This window comes from Drosophila ficusphila, unplaced genomic scaffold (assembly GCF_018152265.1).
Source record: "Drosophila ficusphila isolate 14025-0441.05 unplaced genomic scaffold, ASM1815226v1 contig_855, whole genome shotgun sequence".
Taxonomy (NCBI): Eukaryota; Metazoa; Arthropoda; class Insecta; order Diptera; family Drosophilidae; genus Drosophila; species Drosophila ficusphila.
The window spans coordinates 904296-926327 of record NW_025064807.1 but is presented as its reverse complement, the minus strand read 5'-3'; the positions used below and the strand labels follow the sequence as shown (position 1 = coordinate 926327).

General features: G+C 35.5%; 4 protein-coding genes across 4 annotated transcripts; 3 read left to right on the top strand and 1 right to left on the bottom strand.

Moving 5' to 3' along the window:
• Positions 1–2084: 2084 nt before the first annotated feature.
• LOC108100884 (trehalose-phosphate phosphatase) lies at positions 2085–3927 on the top strand. The gene is made up of 4 exons (XM_017204993.2): positions 2085–2193; positions 2445–2577; positions 2918–3539; positions 3604–3927. The coding sequence occupies exons 2-4, from the start codon at positions 2513–2515 to the stop codon at positions 3736–3738; spliced, it is 822 nt and encodes a 273-aa protein (XP_017060482.2). The 5' UTR covers positions 2085–2193; positions 2445–2512; the 3' UTR covers positions 3739–3927.
• An 820-nt stretch (positions 3928–4747) lies between these two features.
• Positions 4748–8937, top strand: LOC108100883 (probable trehalose-phosphate phosphatase C). Its single transcript, XM_017204992.2, has 4 exons — positions 4748–4914; positions 4981–5305; positions 5812–5998; positions 8488–8937. Exons 1-4 carry the CDS (start codon positions 4850–4852, stop codon positions 8739–8741), a joined length of 831 nt encoding a protein of 276 aa, XP_017060481.1. The 5' UTR covers positions 4748–4849; the 3' UTR covers positions 8742–8937.
• A 205-nt stretch (positions 8938–9142) lies between these two features.
• Positions 9143–10187, bottom strand: LOC108100885 (SOSS complex subunit B homolog). The gene is made up of 2 exons (XM_017204995.1): positions 9979–10187; positions 9143–9926 (listed from the first exon to the last, which is right to left on the bottom strand). The coding sequence occupies exons 1-2, from the start codon at positions 10108–10110 to the stop codon at positions 9426–9428; spliced, it is 633 nt and encodes a 210-aa protein (XP_017060484.1). The 5' UTR covers positions 10111–10187; the 3' UTR covers positions 9143–9425.
• Positions 10188–11147: 960 nt separating this feature from the next.
• LOC108100911 (accessory gland protein Acp29AB) lies at positions 11148–12390 on the top strand. The gene has a single exon (XM_017205025.2). It carries the CDS (start codon positions 11170–11172, stop codon positions 12013–12015), a length of 846 nt encoding a protein of 281 aa, XP_017060514.1. The 5' UTR covers positions 11148–11169; the 3' UTR covers positions 12016–12390.
• Positions 12391–22032: the final 9642 nt, after the last annotated feature.

Sequence of the window (22032 nt, the reverse complement as noted above, 5' to 3'; positions counted from 1 at the left end):
CGGCCAATAAATCTTCCCCATCCCGTCATCATTACCACATTATTACCTGAGTCAGAGAGCTTGATCTTAGAGCTTCTGCGAAAGCTTTTCTAGCCAAGCAAAACAAAAATTAGGAACGAAGAAAACAAAATTCAGTCGATGAAACGCGAAAATATTTACCAAAATCAAAGCCAATTCTGCGATTTATTTGAATTAATTGACAGTTTTGTATTTGAATAATTGGCGAATTAAGTTTTGTGACAGGTCAATCAGTGCAATTCGGTGAAAAAGTGAGTGGGAAAATGAAAATAATTTATCAAGACATATTCATGTGTCGATGTTCCGATGCTGATTTCAAACTTTTCATGGTGGGTCGCCAAAAAAGGGGAAAGGGGGTTCCCCAGACACTTGTTTACCATGTGAAAATTAGTCGCCTCCCAATTAGATTGAAATTAGCAGCCAGATAAAGTCGGACAGCTGTGCTCGTGCCCATCGAAAGATTCGATTAGGGGGGCTCCAACTCCAGTGGATTTGTTTGTTTAGATATAAGCGTGCTGTCTGCATCTAAACCCTCTTTAAAAAAGCCACAGATACGATAATAAAACAGTCAACCTCCATATAAGTAACACTATTCTTTTAAAAATATATTAAAAGTATATTTAACATAATTTATTTACTAATAAAAAAAGCTCTGTAATGTCAAAAATGCATAGAACTTTTTTATTAAGATTTTATTGATTATTTTATTGAAATCTTTAGTTGATAGAATTATTATTGAAAATATTCATACATATTGTTATTGTTTTTTTTTTTTTTTTCGAGTAAATAACAAGTAAAACCATTTGATTACGCCACCTTGAAAGTGCTTTATTCTGGTTCGAGTTAGCAAGTTCCATCTGTAGTCATATTGCGAGTGAACAGTTTGGCCTGGTCAGGTCTGGATTGGTTTTGGGTCTGGTCTTTATTGATGTTTGTTCGAACATGCTTTAGGAGCATGCTGCTGTTTCCAGGTAGCGTGATTCACTTTAGCAGTCAACCTCTATAATTTTTGCTAACCCAAAACATTTCTAAGCCACCTGCGATTGATTTTATTCTAGGGAGTTTCCACTGTTCACCTTTCCAGAAAATTTGCTGGGTATTTAATAGGTTATATCTCATGGCGAGTTTTAGATAACATTTTCAATTTGGAAAATTTTGTGGACAATGGAAAATTGTAAGATAATTTTATGTGATAATATAATTAGAAGATAAATTTTAAAAGGAAATTTTCAACGTTTTAAAGGTAAATAAAAATAATAAAGTACTTTAAATTTTCAGTTTTTAATATGGGATCAACTGATTTAAGAGAGAAATTTATTTTCTAGTAGTAGCAGTAGTTATTAGATAACAAATATCTTTTTGTTAGAAAAAATGTAGAAATTGTCCAAACAAATTTTACTATCATAAGGAGATGTTTGTTTTGGCACCCCTTTAAGGTCCTTTTGTTATCTTTATAAACCCTATTAGGTTTTCCCCTTAATTTCCCACCCCCATTTCCACAGATTTCGCGTGTCGCGCCCATGCTGTGACTATTTTTAGAGGGCCGCCTCGCCTAATCAATTCTACTGCATGTAGCAAATATTTGTGTCCCGAAATCGCGTTGGCATCGTGGTGTGGATAGGGATAAGGGTCGGGGTCCATAGGATAATTCATGGGGAGTCATTCGGTTACCTCCTATAGAGACACGCTTATCGGAGAGTCAAAGGGATTTGGCGAGGACAAACGCGGTCGACATAACCAGATTTGCATGCTCATTGCTAATTAACGATGGTCAAAGTAAAGAGGAGAAATGGTAGGGGGGTAATAATGGGATGATGTTTGTGGGAGCTGGTGGGTGGAATTTATGAGTTTCGGTTTTTGTTTTATTGCCCACGAATGTGAACTTGAAGAACTTGGGGGGAAAAAGCGGGCAATGCACGCACCGCACACGAAGGCGACGCATGATGCACTGAATCAGATAATCGAAAAAGGGGGTTGGGTGGGTGGCTTTCCGCCTTTGTTCCATAGGACAAAAACCCGTCGTCAATGTTTGAGGAAATCGCCATCAACGAAACATTATAAAACTGCAGGTGCCGGAGAAACATCAAGTCAAACCGTCTCGCAGATTCATCAGGAAAAGGTGTCGATAGCAAGTCGAAAACATCCAAACTCTGACTTTTAAAGTACTCGTATAAGGTATAAAAGTGATCTGATCTCTAGAGCTGATCGTACTTAGGTGATAATTAACCAAAGAGCGCGAGAATCCCGAAAACAGACTCCCCATCGATTCGGGTTTCTTATCACCAGAGAGTGAGAACTATCAAACTGCCTTAAAAGCAAGTCTCAGCCGGAAGATCTCGCAGTTGAAACTGAGACACTGAGACATCAACACGCTGATAAGCCAAATTCAAACGCGAAACTAATCTTCTGCTTATAATATTTTGCAGTGAAATCGCTCGTATTTGTTTTCGCTTTCCTTCTAAACGCGACAAGAAGTTATCAGGAAATTGCCAATATGCCGGAAAAACATGTGGCGACTGTTATCCAGGATCTGAAAGGATTTGAGGACAATTTACCCAAGTAAGTCGAAATAGTTAAATAATTAACAACGGAAGAGTGACCTTGTCTATGTCATGTAATGAGTAATTTACTGATAAGGAAAATAAATTTCATCACTGCTTACTTAGTTCTCTCTTTCTCTCTTATCAAATGTTTAATAAGTTTACATGGTGACTCTTTTCTTGCGGTTTTATTACAGCAACAAAACATTCATTTTCTAAAATAATCTATTTTTTTAACGTTTGTGATTGAAGATAAAAACACATACAAAGCCTATTTTAAACGTTTTTTCAATTTTAAATACTTTTATTTTACAATGATTATCAAGTTTATTTATTATATTATATACTATTTCTTACAGCCGGATCGATTTATCGTATCCGATTGCCGTACTTTTGGACTACGATGGCACCCTGGCTCCAATAGCAGATAATCCCGCCAAGACCAAAATGCCTGTAGAACTGGAAGCCATAATCCACAAGTTGGCCCAGAATCCCCGAGTATTTTTAGCTGTGATCTCTGGCCGAGGACTCAAGGACGTCCAGAAACAGGTGAACATCGATGGAGCCATCTATGCCGGAAACCATGGACTGGAAATCGAGTACCCCGATGGCTCCAGACACGACTACGAATTGCCCAAGGAAATCCAGAAAAACTACACAGATATGGTGGCGGAACTCAAGCAAAAGGTGGAGAAGAATGGAGCTTGGGTTGAGGATAAGAAGGTTTCGCTCACCTATCACTACAGGGATACTCCCGTTGAACTCAAGGATGAACAGAAACAGTTGGCCTCGGAGATCTGCAAAAAGTACGGATTCAGAGCAAATCAGGCCCACGAAGCTATCGAAGCTAAGCCCCCAGTAAATTGGAACAAAGGAGAGGCGGCTTTGTACATCCTGAAACAGAAATTCGGTGATAATTGGCCACAGGTTATAAATGTTGTATTTGCTGGAGATGACACCACCGATGAAGATGCCATGAGAGTGAGTTCAACTACTATTATATCTACTGTACTTTACTTTATCTTGATTATTTGAAATATTTTAGGCCCTCCAAGGCGTCGGTTGCTCATTTAGAATTTCTGCAGATCCTCAGATCCAGACTTTCGCGGATTTCCGATTGCCCCAACAGGCTGTAATGACGGATCTGCTTAAATGGATAGCTGGTGCTTATGTTTCCTAGATTTATTAGATTTTTGTTAAATTAGAAATGTTTATTTGAATAATATCAGTTTTTAGATTTGTTCTAAAAGAGGTAATTTACTTTGCATAAAGATCTATGTTAATTAATCGGTACATTTCGATACTGTGTAATTGTTTATGTATAAATAGTAAAAATTAAATAAAAACCAAATATGTTCTTATTAAAAAAGTTTTATATTTAAGAAATGGATTTATAGCGAAAAGGATTAAAAAATGTATACGTATTAATTTATATATAAAATTGAAGCTTTTTTTTTTTTTAAAGAATGTATTTAAGATTTATTTTGATTAGCATCTTCGAAAACAAAAAATATTTTTTTTTTCAAGACTATCTGATACAAAATGTTTCATCAATCTTAAATCGGACTCATCCCCGATTGCCATTCGTTTGAAGATCAAAAGAAAATAAATAAATCATGGAAATGTTTTGTAGAGAACGTTAATCCAATGAAATTGACTTTTCCGCTCATCCAACTGACCAATAATTCGCAACATTATGGTTTGTGTTACCTACAAACCAAAGAAAAAACAAACCAACAGAAAAGAACGTATTATTTTTTTCGAATAAAATCCAAAATATATCAGACTAATATACTAATCCCAAAGTGTGTCATCTTACAAGAGAAACACTTCCAAAACACAAACAACCTCAAACAAAGGTGCATCAAAGACATCATCAAAATATATATAAACACTATATACTTTCTCCCCGCACCCCAAAAAACGAAAATCTGTGGCTATATAGATAGAAACGGTGTGTATATTCCTTCTTTATATAAATACGCTTCGAATACAGTCAAGAATCCATTATAGAATGTGTTTTTTTATGCGCATATGCCTCATAAATATTGTGGGAATTACTTGGCCAACGTATGCGGCCAGAGTTGCCACCGCACATTCAGAGAGAGGCAGAAGCAGAATGAGAGCGCGATGGGATCGCGGGATACTTATAGATCACAGGCGATATATGGCTGCTGAGGTTAGCTGGCCATTAGTATTAAATCGGTCGAGGAACGTCCAGCACGGCGCGCAATATCCGTTAGATACAAAATAATTCGTACACCTCAGATACAGAGATACACATATAGAAAATGGCTGAGCAGAAGAAGGCACCCCTGCTGAAAAAGGAGGAGGACTACGTGAAGGCCCTCGAGGGGTGAGTTTCCGAGAAGAAGGAAGACAGGACTTTCCAGGATCAGAAGATATAAAACTTTATCGACAGATTCATTAACCCCGAAACGGATCAGGTGGCTCTTCTGCTGGATTACGATGGCACCCTGGCTCCCCTCACTGAGGAGCTCTCCGTGATGCCCAAGGATACGGAAATCAACATCAAGAAGCTGGCCGCCAACGAGAAGATCTTCATGGTCGTTTTCTCCGGTCGCGAATTGAGCGAGATCAAGAACCACCTGAAGTTCCCCAATGTCACCTATGCCGGCAACCACGGTCTGGAGGTCGAGTATCCTTCCGGCAAGAAGTTCAAGATCGAGATGCCCGAGGAGCTGCTCGAGAAGCACAACAAACTGGTTGCTGAACTCAAGGAGAAGGTGAGAAAAGTGATCTTTTAATTAATAGTGTAATTTAAAAATAAGTTGAGCCGATCGGATATTATCAGAATTCAAATAATACAAAATTCAAGTGAGAGTGATATAAAGTGATATAGATTAACAACAAATTTTTGAAATGTTTCGTTTTAAAACGAATTTTTGAAACAAATATAAATATTCCGGATCTATGATATATGACAAAATGAAATAACTTAAATAAATTAAATTCTTTTACTAGTGCCATTAAAAGAAACAATTTAAAATGTACAAAAATCTTGAAAAACTATATAAATGAAATTAAACCTTTCCCCAATATTTTGTATAATTTATCCAATTTAATAAAGTAAATTTTCTTAAAATATAGTAAGGGTTTATTAGTCCTAAGTTTACCTTTGGGTTTAATTTTTTAAGATAGCATTTTATTGGATTTCCATTCAATTAAGTTAAAATTTGTAATAATACCATATAATAATCGGATTTATAAAACATTTGTTTACTTTCCGTAGGTCGTGTGCTCCGGTGCCTGGGTTGAGGACAAGAAGATCTCCGTGACCTATCACTACAAGGGCGTCACCGACAAGCTGAAGGCCAAGCTGATCGCCGATGCCAAGGCCTTGATCCAGGCCCATGGATTCCAGCTGATCGAAACCCCCTACGCCTTGGAGGGCAAGCCCCGCGTGAACTGGGACAAAGGTTAGTTGCACCCAAACCAATCGAATCCAATCCCATCCGAATCGATCATACAAAGAGGTTATTAATACACCCGTCATCGTAAAACAATTTGCCAACTGTTGCCATCCATTTGCAAACTGTCCCCATGGCATTCCTTTCAGCTTTCCGCACTTCGGCACCTGCTCGAAACAATTCGATTTTTGACTCGACGCTTCGATGATTTAATTATTGCCAAATTTCTTTATTTTCTCTATACCCCGATGGGAATCCAATGTGGGCGTCTTTCACAAAAAATATATTCTGGGAAAAATTTTCACACAAGCGCCTGCCTGAAAGTTCAGTCACAAAAATCAGACAAAATAAAAACGTCTCGGGAAAATAAATATATATACATTGTGGCATATATTATATAAAAAATGATTCGGTAGACAAAACATCCCGCAGCCAAGTGATGTTAAAAGCGCGCCTAAAACTATATATACTTGTCTTCTTATACATAGTCAGTACCTCGACCGATTCCTTATGATAAATTAACATATCTTTGTAATTTTTCATAGACACAAGATTTCGCTTTCGCTTTTAAGATTGCTCATCTCTTGTTTTCGTTGCTAGTCAAAATATTTGTCGGAAAGTTTTGGTTCCCACTTGAAAAACAAACTGTTCCGTTTGGCGGAGGTGTTTGTTGTTTTACCCTTTCCTGAGATGAATGAAGTCAAAAAGAAGCGAAAACAAATTAATTTGATGACGTTTTTCTCTAACGATGCGTAGTTTTAATGACATATAGTTGAAAAGAGGCCAGGCCATAAAAATATAGTTTTGACTAGAACTAGAGATACAATTTTCATTATTACCCATAAAAACCAATATAAAAGTAGGATTTATTCAAAAATATAATTGCACATCTTCAGAACTTCTTTAAGTAATTTTTAAACATCAATCATGAAAATAAAAACGACATCTGTCATGAGTACATATGTAAGTACTTAAATTCGGGGAATTGTTTCTAGTTTTTTGTTTCCACTTATTTTCCTGACATTTCGTTTGCCTTTGGTCCGATAAAAATATTTTTTCTCATTTGAGATATCAGAGATATTTAAAAATTTCAATATTTAAACATAACTTATCCCCAATCTTTGATCCGCTTTAATCCCAGCAAATAAACCATAAATATTTCTGCAGTTCCAAAATTCTTATAGAATTTATCTACAAAATATTCGTACCCCTCTTAAGAAGATTTATGGTAGCCAATTGTCGCCTCTGTCCTCTAGAAGACATCCAACCCATTCCCATCAAAATTGTCGTTCAGGCCAATGGGCTGTGGCGACAAAATACAAGGAGCGTATTTAAGATCATATATTCATGTATAAAATGCGTGAAAATCAAAAATTAATTATGATGGTGTACGTCTCCAAAGGCAATAAATTTATAGGGGCCAGAAAAAAAATGATTGCAAAAAAGAAAGAAGCCGACAGAAAATGTTGTTGTGATAAATTTTTCGTGAAAATTGAAGTCTTGGCTGGCGCATACAAAAGAGAACAAGAATTCTTGGTGCCGTCTGAAAAATAAGAGAAAACTGCAGTTGGGAAAGGGGGTGGAAAATCGGTGAATAGACTGCGTCACCAATTAAACAAAAATGTGGCGTTAAACGCTGAGGAGGGATGGGGCAAGAAAAATAATTAAAATAATTAGAGGAGGTGGATTAACGTACTAAATTGCTAATATATGCTCAAATGAACTGCGAACGGCTTCTTTGTATTTTAAACGATTCGATTTCATCTATTCAAACACTCGCTTTTGGCCAAACCAAATTACGAAACGAAAACTAGAGAAGATCCGCCCACGTCGACACCTAAAAATAATTCACTGAAAAGGAGGAAAAATTCGGTTCTATTTCTTGTTGCTGAATGCGATTTATATGATCTAAGATGTGTGCCGAGAAGAATTCTAGACATTTGAAAATATTGTTCTCGCTTGTTTACTGAGCGATTCTGGACGAAATCCAGCAGTGCATAGTTGTTTTTATATATTCCACATGGCTTCCACAAGAAATCGAGCGTTTTTGGAACCACAGGTTGCATTAAGACAAAGAAATTTATAAATTTATATTTATGTTATAAATTGATTAATTTAAATTAAACTAAAGCGAAAGGAATCGTAATAGTCTAACCAACTTTATAAATTCAAAATTTCAAATCATGAATGAAAAGAATAGAAAAAACCTATGACCTAATGAACTCTAATTTTAAAGCTATCTATTTTTTATAGCATCCACTTTTTAAAATAGTTAAGTAATATAGGCCTTTTTAACCAATTAGGTTTTATGATTTTAAAAATTCTTTTTATAATGTTGATTTAAAGATACTTTCAAGGCTTTAAGAATTTCAACTGTTTAATCGCCAATTTTAGACGGCAGGGATGTTCATTTACTTTTTATTGACTAGTTTTATATAGTCGTAATAAAATATTTTAGTAGCTGGCTTTCTAACAAACGAATTCACTTAACTTTTTAGGTGAGGGCGCCAAGATGATCCTGGAGAAGCAGTTCGACGCCGACTGGGCCAAGAACCTGAAGATCGTCTACGTGGGCGATGACACCACCGACGAGGATGCCATCAAGGTGCTGCACGGCATCGGCAAGACCTTCCGTGTCTCCGAGCTGCCCACGCTGAAGACCTATGCCAACTACCAGATCAAGACCGTCGAGGAGGTCGGTTATCTCCTGAAAGCCGTGCAGGCCTACTACGAGAAGAAGAAGAAGGCCTAAGTTAAACGCCAGAGGATGTTAAGCTTAAGCTAAATTCCACGCACACTCACTTTAACCACACTCATAGTTACACCTAGAGGAGAGGGATTTGTCTGTTTGAGTTTTATAAATGCTTCCTCAACAGTCTCTCTCAACAATCTTTTTGTGTCTTTGATTTTGCAAAATAAAACATATATAAAACATTTTTCATTACAAATCTTTAGTTCGTTGTTTTTAAACCCTTCAAATCGTAAAAAACGTGTTCGATCTTCGGTTTAATTAGGAAAAGAAACTAGTCTGTTTAAATTTAACTTAAATGTTTGATTTCGGTACCGACAAGCGTTGATCAATAGGAATACAAAAACAGATCTGCAAAACTGTAATATTACAATAAATTTTCAATACCACTTTAAAAGAAAATGTTTTATCAAAATATACATAGCTTTAATATAAACACAAGTGAATGTTAAACATACACACTTCGTGTGAAATGATCTTAAACCTATTTTTTCCACTTTAGTTCGTTAATTGCAAAGTCAAAATTGTATAGATAACACGTAGTATAACATACCGATATGGAATCAGCCAAACGCTGATTATTAGCGCTGTGGAAATGGGTCTGCTTAAGCTATACATTAATGTCAAAGTTATAGTTGTTGTTCGCTTAGTTCTTGATCCTGAGCCCATCTGTGTGTTACTTTGCTACTACCGCCTGTCCCCTTTGAGGCCACCTCGTCCTCCGCCGCCTCGACCCCCTCGGGTTCCTTGTTTCGTTGCCGTTTGGGGAGCACTGCTCGCTGCAGGAGCGGGAGTTGTGGTCACAGGGTTCTGGGCAGCGGAATTTCCGGCTGCGGCAGCTACGACGGGCTGTGAAATGCCAGCTGTTCCACCGCCTTTCGCCGGAAGAATAGCGGCACCACCACTGCCAGAGGGAAGTCCTGCCGGAGGAACGGCTACCAATCCACCAGGAATGGCCACCCCCTGCTGTTCCGCACGCTTCGGTTCGCTCATGTTCAAAGCCTCATTGAAGACCATGCAGAATTCGCCGATCTTAAACACCTCGCCGTTCTTTCCAGAGTAAAGGGTCAAACAATGCCGCCAAATGGAGGCGTAGCCCTTGGTAAGTCTCACGATATCCCCGGGTGCTATCAGTTTTCCCGGCTCGTCCCAAATTGATACATTTATGCAGGCCGTGGGGTCACCAACCTAAAGAGCTATAAAGTTTACTTTGCTGTGCAAAATAATTAAATTGTCTCACCTTAAAGTTCCGCACTTCCCGGTTTTCCTTCGTCACGGTAGCCACGCCCACTTCCAGTACAATAAAGATTACGTTGATATTCTTCAGGCCTGGCTTAATGTCCTTGATGGCAATGCAATCTCCGTTGTACATGGCTAAATAGTAAAATAACTTTCGAAAGTGCAAAGAAAACTCGTATTGTTTGGTTTGTTTTGGCGTCGGTTGTTAGAGATGGGAGACCCGCAGATAGTGATGGTAGCCGGGTATCGATAAACGATGTGCAGAATAAGACCAAATGCAAATAATTAACTATTAAAGTTCTATATTATTTTACGATCGGTAAAAATATTTCATGTTGTTACATTTTTCTAAGATATAAGGTGTTTATCGTTGATGTATATATTAAATACACATATTGGCTTTTAATTCAACTAAGTTTATTGGCATTTAAATATTTTAATTACCTAAACAACAATAAATTAAAATTGAATAGCTTAAACAGCTTGTGTTAAGTATTTGTAATTACCATTAAATATTGGAAAGGTAACACCCACAAATTATTTCTTACTAATTGAAAAAATTTGTTTTATCTAATCTAATATATCTAATATAGTACAAAATACTTCATAATCCTGTACCTTTATTTAGATCCGGTTTATAATGAATAGAAAAAAACTTTTTTTAGTTCTACACATCAAAAGGCAGTAAAGGTCTTATTTCAATTTGAAATATAATTTTTGGGGTGATTGGCATCTTTGTTAATCAAAAAACACCGCCAAGCTTATGTTTATTTATCTGATAACAAGTTTAATAAACGAGTTGTAAATATAATGGCAAATGATACTGAACTTTTTCATTGACCTCTTATCAAGCACGCAATTTTGTTATATTAACCAAGAAAAGAAAGACCGGAAATATTTTCACACTATCTACAAGTAATAAAAATCAATTCAACCAAAGCGCTCTAACTTGAATCATACTCTTCATTATCACAGATAACAATTAATTCTTCCTGAAGGGCAAACAAAAGATATTATAAGAATATTTAATTTATTGCCGAACAATAATCAAATAAAGATAACACTATTTCTGGAAATATCAAAATAAAATAAAACAATATGCTTATCAAAAATAAGCCAGACCATTTATAATGACTTTTCAACAATTCTGATTCATTTCAGTATCGAGTTTCAACTTCAACGGTTATTCAGAATGTTGAAATTCGCAACGTACTTTTTGTGTGCATTTATGACACTGCATCTATATGGATCCTTGGCAGGAGCACAGGATGGTAGGCGATACGTATGCTTATTGACTGATCCTGAGAACCAATGTGGACCATACTGCCTTTCCGAACTGCAGACAGTGATCGATCACATAACAAATGAACAACAGGATTCGAATACTTGCACAGCAAAGTTAAATGAAACCCAGGCGAAACTTGATCAAATAGAGGACCAGTTAACGGCGACACAGATACAATTGGATAATCAGTATAAATCCCTTGACGAAAATTTAAAGAATTCAGTTCCGCAGGACCTTAATGAGAAACTTGACAGGATATCTGGAAACCAGACAGAACTAAACAATCAACTGAGAGTTCTACAAAAAAATTTGGACAGCCGCCACGATGCCGTCGAGGGTTCACTCTCCAACATTGGCAGGAAAATCGAACTTCTGAACTTCCCTGTGCGGATTGGAACGAGGTTATTCTACATTGAACACAGTTTATCTGTCGATTGGAGAACTGCGGAATCGATCTGTGTTGAGATGGGTGGCCATTTGGCCGCGATTAAAAACGAACAGGAGTACAAGGCTATTACAGGCAAGCTCAGTAAGGCAAACTATTGGCTGGGCATCAACGATTTGGCCCAACAGGGCACGTTTATATCCTTGGCCTCTGGAAAACGAGCTCCTTACTTGAAGTGGCGCTCCAATGAACCCAAATACGATAACGACACCCAGCACTGCGTTTTCATATACAACGGGGTGATGATTGTTCGATCTTGTGTCAACGATGATATGCATTTTATCTGCCAATCAGACAGTGAAATTTAGATAAGAAAGCAAAGGCACAAACTCACAGCGATCAATATAGGTAAAAACAAACATTTACATTACAAATGTACTCGTTAAAATAAATAACAAAAATAAATGAATGTTCGATTTATTTATTAAGTTCAAAAATTTCAATTAAATTGAAGCTTGCGTAATTTAAAATATTTTTATTTCATTGGCGACTTTTTTTTAAAAATTACAGAGCAAAGTCACCAAAAAAAAAAATAAGTAAGCAAAGAATGTGTCAGTTACGAAAACAAAGGATGAAAACCAATAAAATTTTACTAAATAAGCAAGAACTATTAAGTTATTATTGTATTTTCTACATTACAGTCTATGGAAACTGTTTTAATTAAACTTTCAATTCAACTTTAATTGGCGTAAGACTTGGTGATTCAATTTAAACCTTTTACGCAGAATAAAACACAATTAAATGGGTTACTTTATACCTATTTATTTCAAAGGATTACATTTTACAGATAATCAAAAAGATTAAATTAAACAACATGATTACTTATTAGTTTCATAAGTTACAAACTTTTTAATAACATACTACTGTTGCTTGTACTTAATAACTAACTGAATAATAAACACGAGAAAATTACTAATAACAGAAAAAATTAAAAGGAACATATTGTTCGAAATTGTATAAATTCCAAGGACTTTGACCTCAAACTTGTTTAGGTTTAGATGGTTAAGAAACATTTCCACCTAATGTCAAAAAAATTATATTATCAGAAAATTGTATAGAACAAATTTACTCACCGTTTTGTACCAATTTTGAAGCGCGTCCACAAAGAAAATTTCAAGAGAAAGCTTCCTAATATTTTGGAAATTATCCATCGCTTCTTGAACAGCCAAACATAAGATAAAAACATCGAGCAAAATTTTTATAATGACCAACCACATCCAAAAGTTAAAGAAATCTAAACTAAGTATCATAATGTAGGAAAGTACGGCTATATATGAAACAGTGTACCAAATGTTAAAAAAAAGGCAAGCACTTAAAATGTTTTGCAGCGAACTGACGATATAAGATATTTTCCTGGTGATACTCATTACTTTCTTCAGTCGCTGGGAAATACTTTTTTGTCGTTGTGAAAAATGGTTTCTTCTGTTAAGTCTAAGGGCTTCCATCTGTATTGTCGTCTCAAAACAGATATGATTGCTTAGTTCTGAAAAAAGAACACCCAAGCTAAGATAGAAAACAAAGCTGACACGAACTGACAGATTGCAGGTCAGACTGACATACGTAAAGCTGGCCCAGATGACGAAATTATTAGTAATTGTGTTTAGGTTGGGAGGCCAAGTCATCAATCCAATGATAAATACGGTTTCTATGATGTGACATCCTAAGGAAACAAGAATCAGCAGCAGCTCTCGTCCTTCTGCGAATCCTTTTCGCTTTCTGATAGGCAGGGATCTCACTCGTCTGAATAGTCTAAGATAGCGATTGACCAGCATTATCAAGTCTTTGCCACGAAACATCTGGATATAAATCATTGTTAGGTAGCAAGGAGTCGTAAGTAAAATCCGAAAACTGTGCAGTATTATGGCGATTCTTTCCAAGGCCGAAAACCACGAAACGTGTATATACACATCGACACAAAGGGGCACAAGTCTCAGGATCAACGCGAACCACTTCCAACGGGAACTAGTGACACAGGTCTCCTCCATGATGATGGTATTGTCCTCCGCTTTCCTTAAGCGAAATGATATCAAACCTAACCATTTAGCAAAGGTAAAATAAGGGAGCAATGCTTTAAACACACTCATCCGAAAAATTCGACTTGACTTGTTTGCTGCTAAGGTAAAACTTCAATTAAAACAAAACACTCGGCTTAGTTCTTTCCCCATGCATTTGGATAATGAAAACTTAACTATTGAAAATATCTGTGGTCATCGATCATTTGTCAAAATTATGATATCTGTGCTAATAAGAAAAATGAGTAATTTTAGAAAAAACCACCTAGAGTTGCATTGTATTTCGTCGCCTAATAACAACTTGAACGAAATAGATGTAGAAGTCAACTATTGTTACTACAATTACAAGACAAGCCTCGTTAGAATGAACCCAAAAAACATTTAGGTTTAGATGTGTGACGAGTATTTTCTCCTTAATAAAAAGGATATTAGCTGTAATATATAAGACATTATGTGTTACATACATATATGTATATTCAATCTTTCTGATCGCTGGCAAAGAAAAGCCTCAAGTGATTTCATAAATGTTCCTGAACTCATTTGCAGATTGATTTTTAACCATACAAAGGGGAATATCTTCGCCCATTGATTTTGTTACACATACCAGGTTTAATCTTAACTCTCTGCACAAAAATATTCGCAACTCGGCGTACTAAGGTACCACAACAAACATGCCCATTGAATTATACTATATGTACATATGTAAAGTCTAAAATAGATAAAAGACGATTCCTCCAGGACCAAAGAGTTATCTTTCGTATTTTTCAATGAAAAGAAGGCAAATCCGTTTGGCCTTTAGTTTTGATTTAAATGAATTCGAAATATCTTCTAATATATAAAATTCTCGTGTCACAGTTTTTGTGACCTTACTCCTCCGAAACGGCTATACCGATTCTCATGAAATTTTGTGAGCGTATTGAGTAAGTCTGACAATTACCCAACGTCTATTTTTCATCCTCTTAAATCGTGTTCGACATACCAAAAATCGCATATGAAGTGAGTTTCTACCTCATCACACTGACAAAAACACGCTACCATAGCATTTTAAATCAATTTAAACTGGGGCAAAAATCCTTCATCATTTAGTAAAATCATGAATTCTACTTATGAGTGTTTTGTCCAGTGAGCTATGCCAAGAAAACGCAAAGCGGGTACTTTGTGCCGTGATACAAGTAGATCTCGATACATGCGAAATAGAAGATCCGAAAGAATAGCGCAATTGCATCAAGAAGAGCCAGAAGATACACGAGCTGAACGCAATGAAGTCAGAAGGTTAGAACAACGACAACCACGCCGTGTCACAGTCAATAGAGGCAGAACAAATGACCATCAACGACAACCGGTACATCGAGCATTTTTATATAATTCATTACTGCGTCTAGCATTCCAGTATGAGCCCGATATAGAGTAATATGCTCACTCAAAAGTGGTAATTGGTGCTATGGACAAGGAAAGTCCGCAATGTCATGCTCTGAAATTTTAAAATGAGCCAGCTGGAATGTGGTGCGCGTCAGGAAAAGTGCAACTACCAGAAATTGAAACACCACCTGAACCATTGAACGGCTTACTTATCGGCACGGATCCAGATTCTAACGTGTTCCTGAAGTCAATTCAAACATTTAATTCATGCTTTCTACATAAATCTAGAACTTAGTAAATTTTGCACAGAAATTATAAAGTCATCTGGTGGCAAAACAACGTTTGCCGGGGTTTGCTAGTATAAATACAATTTTATTAAAAATTTTGAGTACATAAGGACAACACGACATTCAGATTCATCTGTATCAAAAATTTTACAACGTGTTCAATCATTAGTATAAGATGTTTCAAACTTCAAAAATAGATACTACTGTTGCCTAAATTGTATTACACACTGAATAATAAACAAAATAAAGCTACTTATGGCAGAAAAAATGAAAAGGAACAGTTTATTGGAAATGTTAAAGCTTCCCATGATTCGGACCTCAAACTCGTTCAGTCTTAAGTGGGATAGAAACACTTCCACCTAAAATCAAAATAAAGACATTACCAATATCTTAAAAACAAAGAAATCCACTCACCGATTTTTCCCAATTTTTAAGCTCGTCCACAAAGAACATTTCAAGACTTAATTCCCGAATATTTGTGAATTGATTGACTGAACCTTGAACAGCCAAACATAAGATAAGGACATCGAGTAAACTTTTTATAAAAATCATCCACAAACTTTTGTAAGAAAAATTCAAATCTATTACCATTTTGTAGGACATTACGACTATATAATAAAGTGTGTACCACAAGCTCAAAAAAAGGTGAAAGTTAAACATGTTTTGCAGAGAACTGACAATATAAGATATCTCCCTGACAATATTCATTATTTTCCTCAATCGGCGGGTAATGTTTTTCTTTCGATTTGGGGAATGTACTAGTATTATTTTGTTTAGTGTGAGGGCTTCTACATGAATTCGCGTTTCAAAACAAATAATATTGTTGAGCTCTAAATAAACAACGCCCAAGCTAAGGTAAAACAGAAAGCAGATACGAATGATCAGATTGCAGGCCATATTGATATAAGTAAAGCTGGCCCAGGTCACAAGATTATGAATGATAGTGTTAGGGGACCAAGTCGATAATGCAAGGGGAAATACGATTTCCATGACCTGACATCCAAAGAGAACAAGAATCAGCAGCAGCTCTCGTCCTTCTGCGAATCCTTTTCGCTTTCTGATAGACAGGGATCTCACTCGTCTTAATATTCGAAGATAGCGATTGACCAGCATTATCAAGTCCTTGCCACGAAAAATCTGGATGTAAATCATTGTTAGGTAGCAAAGAACCATAAGTACAATCAATGCACAGTGTAGCATTTTGGCTATTCTATCCTTTTTCATCAACCAATTAGTGTGCAGATAAAGATTAGTACAGAGGAGCGCAAGTCTGAAGATCAACATTAACCACTTCCAGCGGGAACTTGTGACACAGGTCTCCTCCATGACGATGGTATTGTCCTCCGTTTCCTTGAAGCGAAATGGTATCCAACCTAACCATTTGGCAAAGGTACAATAAGGGAGCAATGCTTTGAACACACTCATCCGGAAAATTCGACTTGACTTGTTGGCTGCTAAGGTTAAACTTCAATTAAAACAAAACACTCGGCTTAGCAAAGTTCTTTCCCAATGCATTTGGTTAATGAAAACTTAACTCTTTAAAAGATCTGTTGACCCTTTAATCATCATCTGTCACCTGCCAAAAAGATTGTATCCTTGCTTAACATGAAAAATTGACGTTGTCTATTTCAATTAGACTTCAGTTAGGCTTCTCTATTGAATTAAACCCTTTACACAGAACAATACACAATTAAATGAGTTACTTTATATTTATTTAAAAGCAATAACTTCAACTAAATCTTTGTCAAGAAACACGTTAAATGCAGATATTCCACACGTTAAAGTTGGGCAACATGATTAATCATTAGTTTCAAATGTTATGAACTTCTTCATTAACATACTGCTATTGCTTTAACTTAATTACAAATTAGATAATAAACACAAAAATATTATTCAATTCAAAAAAAAATTAAAAGGAACATATTATTCGAACGTTTATACACTCGAAGGACTTTGACCTCAAACTCGTTTAGGTTAAGATGGTTAAGAGACATTTCCAGCTAATGTCAAGAAAATTATATGCTCAAAATTATATTATCAAAAAAATCACTCACCGTTTTGTTCCAATCTTTAAGGTCGTCCGCAAAGAAAATTTCAAGAGAAAGCTCCTTAATATTTTTTTAAACTTATTCATCGCTTCTTGAAAAGCCAAACATAAGTTAAAGACATCAAGCTAAATTTTTGTAAAGAACAAACACAACCAAAAGTAATATAAATCTAAATGTGTATTGTAGGACAGAACGACCATATATGTTATAATATTTTTATTTTTATTTAGAAATATTTTTTCTACAAATTACAGAGCAAAGTCGCCGAAAAAAAGAAGAAAGGAAGCTAGCTTCGGCAAGTCGAAGCTGATACACCCTTGCAGTAATCAAATATGTCGAACAAAATACCTAAGGGCTAAACAACATCGAAGTTATGACGATTTTTCTATTAAGCAGCTATTAGGCAGCTATATAATTTAGTTGTCCGATTTTGATGAAATTTAATTCGTAATGCAAGAGTCGTTAGAAAGCTTTATATTCCAAAAATCATGCTTGTCAGATGAAAAACAACGATGTTATAATTTTATTTCGGTTATTTCTTTATATTATATTTTTTTCGGTCTTTCCTATGGCAGCTACAGTGGGGAGCAAAATTGAGTACATGTTCAGAATATGAATGTTCAACCGCTCATAAAACGTAAACCAATGAACCAAATGAAACAAACTTTTTTTTTCTCGATTACTTATTCAATTTGTAAGAAATAGACTTAAATACTACAATAATACAAGAAAAAATGTAAGAGGTAGAAAAAAAAAAACAGAAGGCATGTACTCAGTTTTGCACCTTTTATGAAAAAACCTAAGGAAATATTAAATTAATATTTGGTCCAAAGACCCTTAATGTCTATTTAATTTTTTATGCGCTTCGGCATACTCTTAACTAAGTTCTCAATAATTTCTTTCGGAATTTGGTTCCATTCAATCTCCACGCGTCTCCAGAGATCGTCAAGGTTGCTTGGGGCCGATTGATATTAACCGAGCCGTCGCTTCACAATTGACCATAAGTTTTCAATTGGATTGAGGTCGGGACTTTGAGCTGACCACTCCATGACCTTAAAATTTTGTTTTCCCAACCATTCCTTCACAATTTTTGCAGTGTGCTTAGGATCCCCATCCTGTTGGAAAGTGATTTCTCCTTCAGGATAGGCACACTTATCGAGAAAATTGTGAAGCCGGGTCTTTAAAATGTTTAAATAGTCCTCTTTTCGCATTATTCCATCAATTTTGTGCAACGGCCCAACGTGCCACCATGTGAAGCACCCCCAAGCCATTACATTTCCTTCTCCATGCTTTACGGTTTGCTTTACATGATGTCTCTGAAGCTTGTCACCGGGCCTATGCCAATAATACTGCTTGCCATCCGACTGGAAACGGTTAAACTTGGTTTCGTCCGACCAGATAACACGTTTCCAGTCTTCTATAATATAGTCCAGTTTTTGTGTGTCTTTGCAAATCGTAACCGAGCCTTAACATTTTTCTCGGATAGAGCTGGTTTATTTTTTTTAACAGAGGCGACATATCCAATTCTAGCCAGTGCTCTTCTAGCTGTCCATCGACTTACGGGTTTATTTAACTCCGTAGAAGCATTTTTTGGTGTTAAAAGCTTATCCTTCCTTATGTTGGACATCATAAGTCGAGCGTCAGAGTCCGTTAGAAGACGGGGGCGACCATTCAACACACTTTCGGAGCAAACATTTTGCCTTTTTTCACCTTGACCAACACTGACTGACTAATTTTCAGCTTTTCAGCAATCGTGCGTGTCGAACAGCCACTTTTAGTCATGAAAACAATACTATTTTCGGTATCTGCTGATAGCTTCTTCATTTTACAAATAAAAGTTGGGGACTAATTTCTTAATTCATTAAAATTTACTTTGAACTATAAGAAATGTGCGACTTTCTGAATTATGACAACGAAGAATGCATGAAAAAGACATAAAACAATAAATCTGCAAGTATTTTGGTGATAAGAAAACGGGGAGAGCAAAAACAAGTGCGAATAACGAAAGGTGCAAAACTGAGTACATGCCTTCTGTTTTTGTTTTTTTTTTCTATCTCTTACATTTTTTTTCGTGTATTATTGTAGTATTTAAGGGGAGGGTAAGGTTTTAAAGGCCAAAAAAAGGGCCATGTTTGATTTTTTTGCGGCGAAATGAGTAAGTTTATTTTATTGAGCTTAATTACATGTTATTGTTTAACTTTTGAAGAGTATTAGAAAAAAAATTATTAAAAAATATTAAGAAATAAGCCTGTGGCGGTTAATCTTCCGAAGCGCCCAAAGAAAAAGTTATTTTGCGGTGAACATCATAGGGCGTTAACGGATCATCTTAAAAATAAAATGTGATATGCGTTGTAAAGATAATGAATTTCCCGAGGTAATCAGGAAGAGTTTTTTTTAAATTTATTTTTTGTCTCTTTTTGGGAGCACTTGAAAGTGAAAAGTGCGATTTTAGCTTAAAAATCGCTGTTAATTTATTTTTTAAAAATAGAAAAAAATTAAAAATTAAAAAAAACTCTTCCTGATGACCTACGTATTTATATTGAGAATTTGTGTTAAAAATTTGAAAAGGATCGGTTCAGTAGATTTTGAGTTCTGATGTTCACCGACTTTCAAACGTCTTCGGCAAAATCGATTCAAAGTATTTATATACGTGAAAATACGTCCAAATATGGTTGTTTAAAACGCTGTAACTCTGTTAGTTTGACTTTAATTGACTCAAAATTTTTACACAATGTTCTCGACACATTGGTCATTCAGAAAAAAATACAAATAAAAAAATGTAAAAAAAATTTTTTTAAAACCTAACCCCCCTTTAAGTCTATTTCTTACAAATTGAATAAGTAATCGAGAAAAAAAAAGTTTGTTTCATTCGGTTCATTGGTTTACGTTTTATGAGCGGTTGAACATGCATATTCTGAACATGTACTCAATTTTGCTCCCCACTGTATATGATAACGTTGTCGGATTTTGATGAATTTTTTTTCTCGGTTCAAGGGTTATTGAAAAACTCTATATTTTCAAAATCATGCTCGTGGGATTAAAAACAACGAAGTTATAATTTTTTTCCATTATTTATATATTTAACGTAAAGTTCTTTACCAATGCTTTTGGTTAATGAAAACTGAACTATTGAAAATATCTATGGTTAATAAGAAAAATTAGTAATTTTAGACAAAATCACCTAGAGTTGCATTGTATTTTGTCGCCTAATAACAACTTGAACGAAATAGATGTAGAAGTCAACTATTGTTACTACAATTACAAGACAAACCTCGTTAGAATGATTAAAAAGTCCCAAGGGTCGAACCCAAAAAACATTTAGGTTTAGATGTGTGACGAGTATTTCCTCCTAAATAATAAGGATATTAGCTGTATATATAACACATTATGTGTTACACATATGTATATTCAATCTTACCGTTTCGTTGCAATCTTTCTGGTCCCTGGCAAAGAAAAGCCTCTAATGATTTCTTAAATGTTCCTGAACTGATTTGCAGATTGATGTTTAACCTTACAAAGGGGAATAACTCGCCCATTGATTTTGTTACACAGGTTTAATCTGAACTCTCTGCCCAAAAATATTCGCATTTCGGCGTACTAAGGTACCACAACAAACATCCCCATAGAATTATACTATGTATTTGTAAAGTCTAAAAAATAAAATAATGGAACCGAGTTCATAAGGAAAAGCAGGAAATATAAATGTATGGATTTGACAGCCCAACAAGTACAAAATAAGAAATAATTCTTGACCCCCTAAAATCTGAATGTACTCCTTTTTGGTCAAAGATCCAACTCGACGAATGACTTAAAGGTACTGGTTGCCCAACTTAATCACATCCTGTCTAGGAAAAATCTGAATGTGCATCAGCAAAAAGTAGCTCGGAATCGTTAACGCAAGGTTTGACAAGCGCGGAGTTCGGAATTTTTTTACTTTTATTAATTCGAGCAGTTGGAGATTTATGGAAACAAGACGCAGGACAACCGAGAGCCGCTTCCACCAAGGACTATTCAACCAGCATTCCTCCAGGACCAAAGAGTTATCTTTCGTATTTTTCAATCAAAAGAAGGCAAATCCGTGTGGTCTTTAGTTTCGATTTAAATGATTTCGAAATATATAAATATAATTTTATTAAAGATGTTGATTACATAAGGACAACACGACATTCAGATACATTTTTATCCAAAATTTTACAAATATATTCAATCATTAGTATAAGACGTTTCAAACTTCAAAAATAATTACTACTATTGCCTAAATTGTATTACACACTGAATAATAAACAAAATAAAGCTACTTATGGCAGAAAAAATGAAAAGGAACAGTTTATTGGAAATGTTAAAGCTTCCCATGATTCGGACCTCAAACTCGTTCAGTCTTAAGTGGGATAGAAACACTTCCACCTAAAATCAAAATAAAGACATTACCAATATCTTAAAAACAAAGAAATCCACTCACCGATTTTTCCCAATTTTTAAGCTCGTCCACAAAGAACATTTCAAGACTTAATTCCCGAATATTTGTGAATTGATTGACTGAACCTTGAACAGCCAAACATAAGATAAGGACATCGAGTAAACTTTTTATAAAAATCATCCACAAACTTTTGTAAGAAAAA